The sequence below is a fragment of the Glycine soja genome, chromosome 3 (genome assembly GCF_004193775.1).
Source record: "Glycine soja cultivar W05 chromosome 3, ASM419377v2, whole genome shotgun sequence".
Lineage (NCBI taxonomy): Eukaryota > Viridiplantae > Streptophyta > Magnoliopsida > Fabales > Fabaceae > Glycine > Glycine soja.
Genome location: NC_041004.1, coordinates 21386539 through 21403297, shown reverse-complemented (window position 1 = coordinate 21403297; position 16759 = coordinate 21386539). Strand labels below are relative to the sequence as shown.

General features: G+C 36.6%; 1 protein-coding gene across 1 annotated transcript; it reads left to right on the top strand.

Annotated features, from left to right (window-relative positions):
* Positions 1-535: 535 nt before the first annotated feature.
* Positions 536-1628, top strand: LOC114405032 (putative pentatricopeptide repeat-containing protein At3g15200). Its single transcript, XM_028367727.1, has 2 exons — positions 536-564; positions 785-1628. The coding sequence occupies exons 1-2, from the start codon at positions 536-538 to the stop codon at positions 1626-1628; spliced, it is 873 nt and encodes a 290-aa protein (XP_028223528.1).
* The last annotated feature ends 15131 nt before the right edge of the window (positions 1629-16759 follow it).

Here is a 16759-nt window from a genome sequence, read left to right as displayed (position 1 = left end):
GGGTGTGTGTGTGTGTCTCTGTGTCATTAGGGTTTGTGTGTGTGTCTGTGTCATTAAGGTTTGTGTGTGTCTGTGTCATTAGGGTTTGTCTGTGTGTTTGTGTATGTCTCATCAGGGGGTGTGTGTGTGTCTCATCAGGGGTGTGTGTGTGTGTATTTTTCATGAGGGTGTGTGTGTGTGTCTGTGATAAGGGTATGTGTGTGTGTTTGTGATTAGGGTTTGTCTGTGTGTGTGTGTGTGTGTGTGTGTGTGTGTGTGTGTGTCATCAGGGTGTGTGTGTAACGAGGATGTGTGTGTGTGATTACGGTTTGTGTGTGTGTGTGTGTGTGTGTGTGTGTGTGTGTGTCATCAGGGTGTGTGTGTAACGAGGGTGTGTGTGTGTGATTACGGTTTGTGTGTGTGTGTGTGTGTGTGTGTGTGTGTGTGTGTGTCATCAGGGTGTGTGTGTAACGAGGGTGTGTGTGTGTGATTACGGTTTGTGTGTGTGTGTGTGTGTGTGTGTGTGTGTGTGTGTGTGTCATGAGGGTGTGTGTATATGATCAAGAAAGTTAGTGCTGCCTGCAGGTAAATATATTAGGCTTGCATGGAGAAGCCACTATATCTTGGGGAACTCGCATGAGGCAAAGAAGGTGTGGAGAGACATAGTGGCTTCTCCATGCATTCTGCTTGCAGCCCCCATGTTATTGTGCTGCTATGATCAAGAAAGTTAGTGCTGCCGTTTTGTAATTAGATGCTGCAGCTACTGATCCCATTGCTTTTGCTTGCATTGTTGTTATTACTGAAGGTACTTGTTTCCCAGTTCTGAACCCCATAAGAGGATATGGAAGAAGGGTTGTTGTTGTAGGGCTGATATGAAGATGTGGAACGTGATCCTGAATGGTTGGTGTGTTTTGGGGAACTCGCATAAGGCAAAGAGGGTGTGGAGAGACATAGTGGCTTCTCCATGCAAGCCTGATATATTTACCTATGCCACCTTCATCAAGGCATTGACCAAGGGTGGTAAACCGGATGTTGTGATATGCAACTGCATCATTGATGCTCTTTGTTTCAAGAAGAGGATTCCTGAGGCCTTGAAGATTTTCTGTGACATGAGTGAGCGAGGTTGTGAACCGAATGTTGCTACTTACAATTTGCTTATTAAGTACATGTGCAACATACAACGGATGGAGAAGGTTTATGAGCTGGTGGATGAGATGGAGAGGAAGAAGGGGAGTTGCTTGCCTAATGCTGTTACTTATTGTTACTTGCTCAAGAGCTTGAAGGAGTCGGGGAAGGTTTGCAGGGTTTTGGAGAGGATGGAGAGAAATGGATGTGGCATGAATGGTGATGTTTATAACATGGTGTTGAGCTTGTACATGAAATGGGATGATGGGGATGGAGTGAGAAAAACATGGGAAGAAATGGAGAGGAATGGATGGGGACCAAATAGGAGATCATATACCATCATGATTCATGAAAACTTTGAGAAAGGGAGAGTAAAGGATGCCGTGCGCTATTTAGAGGAGATGATATCAAAGGGAATGGTGCTAGAGCCAAGGACGGATAAGCTAGTAAGTTCCATGAACATTCGGTTGAAGGGGAGGACAAAAAAACATGAGGATGTTGAAGGGGGGAGAACTAGTCTTTGAGCCATGAGGTCTTGGAATTTGGTCTAATTGGAATGTTTGGACAATGTGTCCTTAGGCTTTGTAGTTCGGTTTGGTTGTAATCAATTTAGAAGTATGTTCACCTTGGTTGTAAAGCCTTAAACCAAAACCATTATATCAAGTTTTGTAGAATGGTGAGAGGCAGGTTTAGAATCTCTTGTGGAATGCCAATTGGTAGTAGTGTGTCACTCATGTAAATTGGCATTAGCGGGTACCAGTTCTACAAAGATTTCAGAGACTTGTTGAGCTTTTGGAAGGAAATATGGTTATGGAAATGAGTAAAAACACTCGCTCTAGTAATGGTAATTAGTAAACTGCAAGTTAATGTCCTTTTTATGGGTATAGCTAGAACCTCAAGCATAGTTAGCAACTTAGCGTTACTGATATGCATACGTATATATAAACAAAGTAAATACAATAGAGTAACTTTCAAATTTCTATATAAACAAAGTAAATACAACAGAGTAACTAGTAATTGCTATATTGCTACTCTATCACAAGTGAAATCCTTGAAGTGATTGATCGAGCTCTTTGTTATAAATAAAATGTTTTTAGTTGTGCAATTAATATCGAAACTATCCAAGGGAATACATACAATGTGACATAGATCACTTTGACATCTAAGGCTTCATTCAAGATATTAGTTCAGCCAATTTAGCTACATGCTCTACTCAATCAAAATGGCTCTAGGATTGAAGACATATCTACTGTAATAATATGTCAAAAGTTGCGCAGATTTTCCTTTTTCTTCTCTACTAGTCCAGGATGTTAGGACAAAAAAAATGAAAATTTCCAGCAAAAAAGACCATGTTAAGAGCTGGTTCTCATATGAACATCTTGAAAACAATATAAAGAAAAAATACCTGTAATTTCCCTACCTGTAACCAAGGTGTTTATGTCATACATGCCTTCAAATGTGTAGACAGCTTCTATGTCACAGAATGCCTGCAAAATTGGAGAACAAAAGCATAAAACATCTGAGGAAACATAAAGCATTTTAGTGTCTTTACATATCTGCCTGCTACCACTCTTAAAAACCATTTGCCAAGAATACAACAGTTTAGTTATGATATGACATTGATATATTTTTTAGTTATGATATGACATTTATATATTTTTTCAAAAGTATAGGAAATTAGCTTTGAAAAACAAAGATGAGAAAAACAAAGATACGGGAGACCTGTAAATGTAAACTGCACTTCTGTTATTATTGTTCTAGTTTATCTAAAATACATAGCCCTACTTTGTTTATAGGCAGTTACCCAACAGTTATGAAATCCTATTTGATGGTAGCTGGCTAACTAACTAATTAACATTCTTATCCTATTTGTATTTACATAACAATACCCCTTCCCCAAAATAGAACCCTTGTCTTGAACTTCAAACGAGATGGTAAAAGGAAAATCTTCAGTTCAATCCTCAAAAAGTTTTGAAGAACTCTTTCCAAAAATTACTCACAATAACAGGATCCTTATCACTAGTTATCTCTACTGGTGCTCCAAGCAGTCTATAGATTTGATACATGAAGTGCTCACTGCTGAGCAAGTGTTAATGGCTGCTTATGGATGTGAAAGGGCCACAAAATGGGCATACTTTCTCATACAATCAATCAAATAGTATCCTTGCCTTGGTTTTGGCAGTAAAAAAAATTGGGCTGTTTAGATGCTTCTTCTGCAGTTAAAGTGTGTGTTTGTATTAATGTTTTGTCATCCATTGCAGACGTTCCTAGGAACCAAGTGTGACAGCAAGAATTTGTATGATCTCCGTTGAATGGAGTTTTAATGAGTAATAAAACACAGCAAAAACTATCAATTTTTTTGAAGAGTTCTTGGGGGCGAAAGGAACATTCTTGGCTATCCCAGTTGCTGACTTCTCTTTTGGCTAGGTCCGAAGACTCTAATATTTTTAACCTTTTTTTAATAGAAGGTTACTTGTCCATTTTTTTTAACAGAAAGTGAAGCAAGTAGCAGAGTCCCATCAACGGCAAAAGAAACCTGAATTTCCCGATTCGAATGGAAAGAAATAAGAGAAAGCAATCAAAGATTAATTCCAGTATATGAACTTTCAGAAAATAAGCTGCAGGAACATTCAAATACTACCTTGCCTAAAGTCTAGAAATCAAAAGAAAACCAGGACATAAGGTTCAATGCATGCTTAGTTTAGCTTAAATTTTAGGAAGTAATTGTGTTCATTTTTTTTAATTACAAACTATTTTTTTTATCACAAAATAGTAATCCAAAAGTACACCTGATCTTGAAAATTGTAACCTGTAAAGTACTAGACAAGCTTAAATTACTAGAAGGCCAAAACTTGGATACATTTTCTTAGCAAAAAACACGTAATTAACTAATTGCATCTAATTTTTGCCCCTCCACAATCCCTTCATATTCAATAGTCGACCTATGAGCTCTGATCCGTGCTAGCAGCCAACTATGTTTTTCCTGGACTAGACTACAAAGGTGGGAAAAAGTGGAAGTATCACTATCTATAAGAGACATGAAGGCAATGAATCAAAGTGCTTGAGATAAGGCACCAATAATTTGGAATTGCAAAGAATTAGAGTTACTGCCTTGAAGCTGGATCCAGAATATTGGAAGAATGTACTTGAATAGATTTGAATTCCATGTATAATTGGAGTTTAAAAATGGATTCTAAATTTATCATTTGATTTGGCTGTACTGAACCAGGTACCACGCAGGCATTGCTGCCAATTATTGGGTGGTGGAAGCATAAAGAATGGCAGTATGGATATCAGGATTAAGAAGTACAGATCTCACGAAACAATTACTATTTAAGAATTAGCTGTTTTTGTTTGGTTGGCATAGTTCGTAGATTACTGTAGAGTGAGTCTTATAGGTCTGGCCACTAACATTTCCACCTATGTACATACATGGGTGGTTTTGGAGGTTACTCACAAACAAGCCAAAAACTAAAATAGTGGTTATAGGTGAAAAGTAAGTATTTGGGTGAAAGTCTTTTTGCTTGTTGAATCTGATGGCAGAATATTAGCTACATGACACTTGGTTAATTATTAGTAATATTATTTCCACTATGAAGCCTACAAGTTGAGAACCCAAAAGCAAGAGAAAAAAAGCAAAAGAAGCAACAACTTATTACTTAGAAGCAATTATTTAATCTTGCGAATAGTCATTCAATTACTTACAATACTCATCAGTCCTCATATTACAAGGAATAAAACAACACCTGAACAGCATAGGAGTAAAGGTGATTATCACTTTCCACAACCAAATCAGCAATCATCCTTTCAAACACACAGTCCTAAAATCATTAATACTAAGTAAGCTAAACCAATAACCAACAAGTCACATGTACCAAAGACACTCAAAGCATGCATGGAACTTGCTCTATTGTCCACATCTGAACTCAAACACATTAACAACATTTGAACATGTCAAGATAAAGAGTGAATTGCAAGGCTCATTTCATGATTCAAATTTTATTTAACAAACTCGTCCAGTAATAAACCACGAATTAAACAAATGGTGAACACTCAAACCATCAACTTCATGAATTAAAGAGCAACTACAAACGAACAAAATACAAATACAACCCACAACATCAAATGACTCAAATCCATTACTTCAAAATACAAATACCCAAAGGAACTACAACACAACATATTTTAATTATTAGAAACAAGCATATTCTCATCTTGGTAAGAAGCACAAATAGAGACGCATATACTCACCGATTGTCAATTGTCATCAGTGGCAGAGATATTCCTAACCAGCACTGATCACTAACAAGCACACAGAACACAATCAACAATGAACCTTGACAGCGACTAAAGAAGACGAAGAAATCACCTGAGCAGCAAAGTAGACATGATATATACAAAGTTAAGCAATTGGTTTCGAAACATGACAACAGAGACATAACTTCGATGGCTTCCCTGGGAGTCTTAAAGCCAACCACAATGGACTTCCAAAATCGATTCCCACCCTTTCTGGGACTCTTTCCTTTCCTACTTTTCTTCGAGCTGCGAAAGTAACCAAATGTTAAAACGAGGAACGCCTAATGTTAAAACAAAAGGACGTACCTCAATCGATAAGTGGCAAAGACGAACTCGACAAAGACGAACTCCACAATGTGGTTGAAGGAGAAAGAAGAAGAATGATAGGGTTCAAGCGCGCGGGTTGTGCAATTTCAGGTTTTTAATTTATAATCATAACAACATCGGTTTTTTAAATATAAACGATGTTAACCTCAACTAGGTAACATCAGTTTTCTTAAAATTGATGTTAACATCAACTCGTTAATATTGATTTTTCCAAAACCGAAGTTAACTACTCGATATTAACATTGGTTTTTCCAAAACCGATGTTAACTACTCGATATTAACATCCAAAACCGATGTTAACTAAGTCTACTTATTTACAAAAATGCCACCGCGCTTTTGTTAACATTGGTTTTGTGAATAACCGATGTTAACCGTGCGATGTTAAATCTAAAATTTGTAGTAGTGTTTCAATAGAGCATCAACCTTTAATTACATAATTTAATCTTCCTTCCACAAGACTTAAGCTAAAGAGAAACTATTTCTTTCAGAGTTTTCATGTGGAATACCATAGAGCTTGAAACAAGACAATACTTCCAAGAATTCCTTTCACCATATCTTTCATACATTCGATTGAGCAATAAAAATGAAAAGAAAAATTTTGAAACTTTTGCCAATAAATGTCAACTAGTTCTTGAATTATGCATTCAATTGAGCAAGGTAAAGACAAAACTAGATACAACCATTTTAAAAATACTATTATTTACTACTTATTTTTGGCCGTTTTCATAGCACATATTTTCTAGACTCATTCTATTTACTACCATAAATACTTGTTTTTTCATGTGTAGATCATTGGTTTTCAAGTAAAAGTAAAAGAAGTAAACAATATGCACAATCAATTCACAATTATGATGTAATATTGACTAAGATATAGTTGCCTGCAGAATTGAATGAACATAGAACAAAATTCTATGCGTTTTTGGATTCTCCTCTATGTTTGAAAGTCTAATTGCAAGTATATACCAACAGGCATCAAGAACCCCATTGAAGCCCACACGAGAAAGCCATGTAATATAATTTGAAATTGAAGTCCACGACTCATCTTCACATATAAACCAATCACAAAAGAAGGTCAGCTTCACAGAAAATTCACATTTATTAAACAAAGGATTAAACTTATAAGATTGGAAAAGACAAGGGAGGCAAAATGAACAGGTGATTCTGCCAACTTAATTAAATAAAAAAAAATCAGAAGAATATGCTACAATAAATCGCAGCAACCAACTTTTTTTTTACACTAAAAATAAATACAAATATTTGTTGAATAAATTTTTTTTTCTGAACCAAAAAACCAACTTTTCAAATTGTAACATATTAATAAATAATAAATATACCCATTATTATTTTTCTTTTAATAAAAAAGAAACCAGTGAAAGGATGCCATATGACATGCCCCCGAATTACTTTACAAGGAAGGATGCAAATTGAATAATATAAGTCTACCTAAGATATGACTCATCCTATAAATAGTTAAAAAAAATATTTTATTAGAATAAATATTAGGGGGAAAAAGAAAGAAAATAAATGACGACATCTGAAATATGCTCGTCATGAGATTAAATTTCCATGCTCTTTGAGGTTTCATCCAAATAGGAACTATTAATTTTGGTATGAGGCAAGATAAATGAAAATTAAAGTAGGTCATAGACAATGAACAATACAGATTAGGAGTATATAACAGGTCTTTATTAAGCTTCTCAGAAAAGTCACAACCAACCTGAATCATAAACTCATTTATCTGTTAAAATGAGAACACAAACATTATTTAAATTTAAATAAAAAGCAAATGAATCACAAAATAGTAACTAATAATTTTTCTTTTGATATAGAAAGAATTTTTAGCTTTGAAGAGATGCCAATCCTAAGCATAAAGTATTATAAGAGCAAATGGTTTACTATCAAGTCAAAGAATTGTAGTACCACTTACCCATGTGATAGCTTTTAGCCTAGTAAATTCATTAGGAGAACTTGCCCTCTATACTAGGATTTCAGCCATGCGACCATAATCTACAGACTTCAAGAGTAGCACTGTTCGAGTAAGAAAATGATAAATGAACAAAAAACTTTGCTTTTGTGTCAAAGTAGTAGTTGAAAATGAAGCACAACTCCATTAATCAATACAAGCACAAGCTAACACATATATCAACCCTAAAAGATGGATTAGGGGAAAGATAAAAAAATTGACAATGGCTTCAATAAATTTTACTCGTGCAGGTAACAAGAATCTAATGATATAGAAGCAGAAATGGGGAAACTATAAAAAAAAGGGGATAATGGCTTCCAAGTATTCCTCAGGTAGATAACAAAGGGAAAAAAGAAGAATCAGACCAAAAGCTTTACAGTTTGAACAAAAGAGGAAAATACATTAGTTAAAGCCTTACTAGAGAGTTTTTAATCTCTTGAAGAAACTTTAAAGAGCTAAGTTAGCTTGTTGACGTATCTCATGACTCTAGAAGAGCCTTACAAAGGGAAACTCTTTGATTGTCGAAAAGAAATTAACTTTATGAATTAAATTCATTTTCGGATCTTTTCCTGCTTGAAACGAAACATTTTGGTGTTTTCTTCTTGCAGGTTTTCCACCCACTCTCTTATTTTCAGATCTCCTTTCCTTCTTCTCATCATTCAAAACTTGCCACAATAACCAAAACGAAATGCATAAGCAAAGAGAAAAAGAAATTGGAACTCTACGAGAGAGAGAGTGTGTGAGAGAGAAAAGGAAGTTACAGGGTCTTGCAAGATCTCGCAACACGGTGCAAGCTCAGCACGAGCACATCATCACAGTGGATCTGGTCTGGGAGGTGTTGACGGTGAGGTAACCTTGGTCCTTTTCATGACGTCTTGGGAACCCTAGAGGGGGAGTGAGAGTGAGAAGGAGAGTTATAAGAATAGGGAGTGCCAGAGAATAGCGAAAGCTAGATATTAAAAAAAGAGAAAAACTTTCTAAGACGATTTTGTTAGAATGACAGTCTTCTAAAACGGTTTTCATGAAACCGTCATCGTTGAAAAACCCGTATTTACAAAATTGTAACTGCCTTATCTACTAATAAGACGGTTCTTGATGAATTGTCACTACTAAAGATCGTAATTTAGCGACCGAAAAATTCTGTCGCTGGATCGTTAAAGTTGGTCGCTAAAAGTTTAGTTACCGAAATAGCGACCGAAATTACGACGTCACAAAACCCTAGTCGCTAAGTCCTTTGTTATTGCATATTTTGTTGTTATTTTGCTTGGGACCAATTATGCAACTGAAATAGTCGGTCACTAATTCGGTCGCTAATAAATAATTAAATTTTAAAAATAAAATAAAAACAAACAATATTTGGTCGCTATTTCAGTCGCTATCAAATAATTAATTTTGAATGTAAAATAAATTAAGACGGTGTTCGGTAGCTATTTTGGGTGCTAATTTGGTGGCTAAGTTTAAAATAAAATACATTAAAATATATTTCAGTCGCTAATTAGGTCGATAATATGTAATTTATATCAGAATACATACATTTGGGTTGCTATTTAATATTAAATTTTTAAATATAAAATTAATTAAAAATGCATCTTGGTCCTAAATTTGGTCGCTAAATAAAAGTATGTTGTATGTTTTGTTTTTCCATTGTTACATTTTGACCTGCTTAATAATTATCGACTGTGAACTTATTTTAATTAAATTCTATAATCAAACTTATTAATAAAAGTGGACATTCATAATGAGTAAATATATCTAATAAAAAAGTTCTATTTTAAAGATTGATAAAGTGCAAATTCAAAGTTTAATCAAATGCAATGTAAAAGTTTAATAAAGTTCAAATTCATAACTAACATGGCCTAATCAAACTAAAATAAACAATAACCAAGAGTCAATGATCATTTCCCATGTCATGAGGATGATCAATTTGAGCATCATTAATATGGTGCTCAGTTCCATCTGCTATGGTAGGCGATAGACTAGGAGTTAGCATGATAGACTGAATATGCAAGTGTTGTAGTATACGCTGCATTTGCTTATTTTGTTGAGGAATTTGCTCATTTTGTTCTTGCATCTGTTGTCGCATCTCCTGACTTTGGTGGTCATGATTCTTCATCATTTGCAACATCTTTTCCTCAAGTGTCTTCTCCTTATTTGCCTTTTCCAAAAGCTCAGCATACAATTTATTAATTGTCTCATGCATTTCCTCTATTTGGTCTTCCACAGGAGCAATAGAAGTAGATGGAGCTGATTTTGAGCAACTAAACCTTTTCCTCAAAGTACCTAGCCTGTACACGTTCCCCTTGTAATTTGGACCTCCAACAACATTCAAATATATTTCATTATTGTCGCAACCTACCCTTCGGCGGGAGGGCGACGCGTGACTCGCGGGAGCGTCTTCCAAGAAAGGAAAATGCGTGGAGTCGCCACCAACGTTTATTCGAGGAAAACGTCGGAAAAACCGGAAAAAGACGTGGTCTACGAATTTTAAGTGAAAGGTTCGGGAGTTATATTTACGCACAGGGAATGTATTAGCATCCCACGCGTCCGTCACATGGGACGACAACCTTTAATCAAGTGTGCGAATATGACTTCAATTTGTGTTATCTTCCCTTTTTTACGCTTTTTATGTCTTTTTATGCCTTTTATATATTTTTTTTATCTTTTTGTGGTCGACAAGGGTGTTTCCCTTGCTCCTACGTATTTCTCAATTGTGGTAAGGAAATCAGACCTACGTAGTTCTTTGAGAACTAAATGTTGGTTAAATTATTTTTATCCTGTTTTTTGCAAGATATATTTTGATTGAATGAAAGGTCATTTAAGGCGTTGGACCATTAAACAATCTTTTGATTCTTTTGAAAGGAGAGAAAACATTAAGGCATTGGTCCATTAATGATCTCTTGTTTTTTTTGAAAGAGGTAACAAAGCTACGTGTTGACTTTAGGCTTTAGAAGTCCACGTTTAACTAATAAAAGCGGAAAAGACCATTTCAAGGCGTTGGACCTTAAAAATGGCTTTTTAGATGATGACAAAAGTTTGATTTTAGCCTTAGTTTCACTTTGGTTATTAGTCAATTCGATTAAGAAAGAAAAATCCCAAAGAAAAACGTCTGATTGATTTTTTTGATTATTTTATTAAAAGATATTTTTTGATTATTATATTATTATTTTGCCTCTTTTTGGTTTCAAACGTGGTTACGACATAACAGAAGGGTCGGATTTCATTTTAACAGAAATTAAAAGATGTTATAATTCAAATAAACGGTGGAAATTTATTTTATTTTTGATTAGGCGAGAAAACAACTTAAATAAATGACTAAAGCACGTCAAAAAGGGGGTACGGAAAGTAAATGAAATAAAAATAAAAGCATGCAAAACAAATTGGGACCTCTAAGGGTACATAGAATGAATTGAAAAGTTTGATTTTGGGAACTTACCGGTTGAAGATCGAAGAACGACGAAGAACGAACGAAGAACGATGAAGAACGGTGGAAAGCCTTCATGAAATCGCCCACGGAAACGTCTTGGAAGTGTTACGGAAGCGCCTCGGCTTAGATTTTCTTCACGGAACATTTTTGTGATTCTCAGATACCTGGAGGGTTGAACATTTTTGTTCTGGCCTCCCTCCCCTATTTATAGGGGAAGAGAGGGTGGTGGTTGCCGCCCAGCTTACCCAAGCGAGCTGGGTTGCTTCCACCAGAAGGCACCGCCTTTTGTCGGAAGATCCTGGAAGGCCCAAGTGGGCCTAATTTCTATTTGTACCCCCTATTTACTAAATACACCCCTGCCCTTTTTTTGCTGATTCTTTTTTCGTAACGTTACGGAACTTTACGAATTACGTAACGATACTTGTTTTCTTTCCATAATGTCACGAAACCTTACGGATTACGCAATCATCCCTTCTTTGGCTTCTGGAATGTTACAAAACTTTACGGATTGCACCTTAACACGTCCTTTCAACTCCCGACATGTCGTGGAACTTCATGGATTGCCTAACGATGGGTGTAAAGTACCTCGAAGTTGTCAAGCAAGGGTCGCACCCCAACAAATAGATGATCCTCGGATGAAATTAGGGTATGACAGTTGCCCCTCTTTACTTGTCTTTTATTGGAGATAAAAGGGAAGTAAAGATAAGACACTAATTTTGTTCGAGCGGAACACCATTCGGCCGGTCAATCTCCCAGCCAGCGGTACCTGCAAAAATCTTGAAAATGATCAGCACTGAACGACCAACATCATCCTCATATTGCCGAATTCGTTCTTCTCGATGGACGAAAGGTGCGGATGACCATAAGGTATCTCCGCACGTCATCGGGCTCGCCGCCCCTGGAGGATGAAAGGTGCGGAATGACCATAATTTGTCTCTGCGTGCCATCGGAAAAGGTGTGCGGAATGACCATAATTTGTCTCTGCATGTCATCGGGCTCGCTGCCTTTGGATGACAAAAGGGCGCAGAATGACCATAATTTGTCTCTGCGTGCCATCGGACACGATTGTGTCTGAATGGCAAAAAGGTGTGCAGAATGACCATAATTTGTCTCTGCGTGCCATCGAACACGATTGTCTCCGAATGGCGAAAAGGTGTGCAGAATGACCATAATTTGTCTCCGCATGTCATCGGGCTCGCCGCCTCTGGATGACAAAAGGGTGCAGAATGACCATAATTTGTCTCTGCGTGCCATCAGACACGATTGCGTCTGAATGACGAAAAGGTGTGCGGAATGACCATAATTTATCTCCGCATGTCACATGACCTCAGGGTTAGTATGACAGAGATTGTGGAGTGGCCGACAAAAGCGATGCTCTTGCTCCTGCTCCTACGTATCCTCAATGAGGAACTCAGACCTACGTAGTTCTGGATAACTTGTGAGACTAAAAGAGTCTAGGTGTTTTCTTCACTAAAATGCGAACATGCTTTAGTAAAGAGACAAAACTTCCAACTGATCAGAGCAACATATGCTTTTTGGATGAAAGACAATGCATCTATTGGGGAAGGAGAGTATGCTGATGAAATTTTCTCATAACCATAAATGAGATTTTGGATGTTAGCATTTCGTTTCTAAATGACCATTTAGAGGAAACACTGGGTCCAACAAAAATAGAAGAAAATCACTCAAAGTGTATCAATCTCACACGGGTAAGTGTTTCATCCTAATTCCGAACCATAGATATGTCATGACTCGATTTTGAAAATCATTTCCTATCAAATCAAAGATTACATGCGTGATCATGGATCAATAGGACTTTTTCTTGGGAATGGTTTGTTTCTTGTGGGAAATTTGGCTTTGAGTGTTCTTGGCCTTTTCCTTTTCTGTTTTTGTTTAGTCTGAGATGAACAAGTCACCGACACACAAGATTTTGGTTGGCAATCAAAGGGAGAGGACCACTTTATGATGCAATCCTATCCCGCAAGGGCATTGGGTAGAAGACTCCAACTAGATTGGGCTAGAGATCCAAGGGAAGGCCCTAGGGTTCTCATGAGCCTTAGGGTAGATTTCGAGCCCATGCGCTAAGTATGAGCCCGCTTATCTTTGTAAATATTAGAATAGGTTTTTCCTTCGGTTGGGCCTTGTATTTTGGCCATTCTAGTAGTATAGGGTTTTAGCCTTGTATTTCGGGGCATTTTGAGTAGTCTTTGTAGTAAGGACTTTTTTTTTGTATTTTCATGTTTTTTGTCATGGGGGTAAGCTTAGCTATTATTAGGGGTGTGTAGCTAAGTTCTAGCTTCTCATCTCAAGGAGGTGAGCTTAGCTATTAGAGAGGTATGTGTAGCTAAGCTCTAGCTTCTTTAGGAATCTTCTTAAGGAAGCTTCTCAAGGAGGTGAGCTTAGTTATGAGAGGGGTGTGTGTAGCTAAGCTCTAGCTTCTCAAGGAAGTTTTCTCAAAGAAGCTTCTAAAGGAAGTTTTCTCAAGAAAGCTTCTCAAGGAAGCTACCTAGTCTATAAATAGAAGCATGTGTAACACTTGTTGTAACTTTGATGAATGAGAGTCTTGTGAGACATACTTCAAAGTTCCACTTCTCTCCCTCTTTTATTCCTTCAATTTCGTGCTCCCCCCCTCTCTCTTTCTCTCCCTCTTTCTTTTCCTCCATTGAAGCATCCTTCCAAGCTTCTTATCCAAGGCTCATCTTGGTGGTGAAGCTCCTTCTTCCATGGCTTATTCCCTAGTGGATGGCGCCTCCTCTCACCTATTCTCCTTTGTCTTCCGCTGCATCTCCATGGTGGAAAATCACCATTAAAGGACCTCATTGAAGCTCAAAGATCCAGCCTCCATAGAAGCCCCACAAGCAAGCTTCCATCAAGTGGTAATCAGAGCACAAGAGCTTCAAGTAGGTGCTCCTTAAACCTCCATTATTTTTTTTCTTTACCTTCTCTTCCATTGTTGTTTCTTCATTTTTCTCCATGTATCTCCTCACATGTCTTGTTCTAAATGTTGTTAACATGATTCTTTAGAGTTTCCACCGATTAAACTTGCTATAGAAGTTAGATTTGATTTTCTATGGTTCAAATTTCTTGTTCTTGTTCTTGAACCATGAATTGTGTTGAGTTTAGGTTCCTTTGAGTTTTGTCTTGTTATTTTTTGTGGCTGAATCCTAAACCATAAAATTCTTACAAAAATATTAAAGTAGAAGAAAACCTCAAAAATCTAGAGTGACTTGTTCACCTATTGTAGTTTTGTCATAGAAGTCATGTCTAGTCATGAAACTTGTCACATAAGATTTCTTATGTTGTGCTGAATTTTATTTTCTTGTTTCTTTGTCTAACTCATTTGTTCATGAGTGTATGAAATTCTTTTAGCCTATTATTTGATTTGAGTCAAATCTTTCATGTTAATTAGTCCTTAACATGTTCATGCAAAATTCTTAGAGAGTCTTTGATTGTGAACCTTTTCTTGAACTTTTAGGTTTCTTTATGATTGTGTCTATTGTGAATTTGAGTTTTGGTGATTGAATTGCTGGATGAAATGTTGATCCTAAGTAAATATTGAACTCCTAAAACTGTGGTAAACAATCCTAGTGAGTTCAACATACATAGGAAGGTTGAAAGTAAGTCCAAGGCAATCAATATACCATGCTTAAAGAAACAAATCGCTGGTGCTGGCAGCTTGGACATACAAAATTGTAAAAATTACTGAGAATTGGTTACTTCGAATTTGGAGCTGAAATTTTTACTGAATTTTCTAGACATCTGGAAAAAAGTTATAAAAAAAGAAACAAGTGATTTGGATAAAAGGAAAAAATAAGAAAAATCGCACAAGTTGGCAGGAAAATCAGTATCCAGAAAAAAAAAGGTGAAAGGGAAGGGTGCTTGTTGGTTTGGCTCAAAATTTATTCTATAATTGGAAATTTCAATTCAAAATTAGTGTGAAGACAAGTGCCAAAGCTAGAGTTTTGTTGAGTCTTTTTTTTTTCAGTTTTTTTACTCTACTCTAGAGCCATTCTAAGTTTCTCTTTGAGTCCTAGCTTGCTTCTATGTCCTTTTCATTGCTTTAATTGTTGAATAATCCTTGAAAAATTGTCTTGTTAAAACTCCATTGGTTTAGCTTTCATTTCATTTTTTTTGGTCTTTCGTTATTGCTTGTCTCTTTGTTTCCTTGTTTGTGGGTTGCCATATAGGGAATTGGAAGGAGGATTGGTGCCATCCCTTGAAGAATTTGAGTCCAGAAGCAAGGGGCCAACCACCTTAAGAGCTATTGGACTAAGAAGCACTCCAAATTGAGTGAATCAGCAAAGAGAGAACAACCACCAGAATTGAGGACCGTTTTGTAATTTTGTAATTTGCAATTTACTTACCTTCATTGCTTTCAAGTTTTTGTAACAAAAAGGCCTTTCATTGGAAGTGTGTTGGGAGCCTCCAATAGGTTACCAAACTTCCATTCGTGTGTAATAATTTTAGGCAATTTTTACTTAGGATAGTGAGTGTTTTGTTGGGAACCTTGAATGTGGTCATCCAAACACTCTTAGGATTCACCTAGTTTACATTTCTTGCTTACTTTCATAGCTTATTTCTTTTACCTTCCATTGTCAAACCGCCTAGATAGCTTGCATTTTACCAATTAGTTTTTTTACCTTATCTTTCACACCTCTTTTAGTGTTTATTTGGCTAGTTTCAACCATAGTTTCTTTTACCTTTTGTTTTCAAACCTCCAACAAGAAAGAACCACAACTTAGGAACCAACATGAGTCATCATTCATCTAGTGTTAATGGCAAGGGTACTAGTCATAAATACCCTTTATCTAGAATCTTAGATGAGTTGAGTTCCCTCAAGTTATGGAAAGAAAAACAAGAGAGAAAAGAAAAAGGAAAAAAAAGTGGAAGAAATAAGTCAAGATGATAGAAAGAAAATAAGAGAGGAAGAAAGAAGAAAAATAATGAAAGAAATGAAAAGAGAAAAACATGCCTACTATAGTAGTCATAACTCTTGCAAAAGCCTAAGTGAAGAACTTCGTGACTATTACGAAGGAAGGCATAGGTCACATCTTAGACCTCACTCCCATAGAAGAGAAAAGGAAAGAAAGCCTCAAGAGGCTAACATTAAACTCTCATACTTCCATGGGAAGGACAATGTAGAGGCTAACTTAGATTGGGAAATAAGGGTAGAGCAACAACTTAAAAAGAAGTATACTTCAAAATCTTATGGCTCTCACTCTTATCCAAAGAAAGACCAAGGTCAAGACATCTTAGGGGTGACACCTTCTAAGCCCAAAGATGATAAGGGGAAGACAATAGAAAAGCAAGCCCCTAAGGCTAGTATGCAAGAGAAAACTAGCTCTATAAAGTGCTTTAAATGTCTTGGAAGAGGACACATTACTTCTCAATGCCCCACCACAAAAACCATGATTATGAGGGGCCAAGACATTTATAGTAGCCAAGATGAGGCTACTACTTCACCTTCCTCTAGTGAAAGTGAAAAACCAAAAGGGGAAGAATCTAGTGAAGAAATCTACCCCCAAGAAGAAGGACAACCATTAGTGGTTAAAGAGAAGTGTAAGGAGGTAAGTGTCTCCTCCAAGAGTTTAGCTAAGAAGGAAACTCATTTTACAATAAAGACAAACATTAAAGAAACTTTCCCT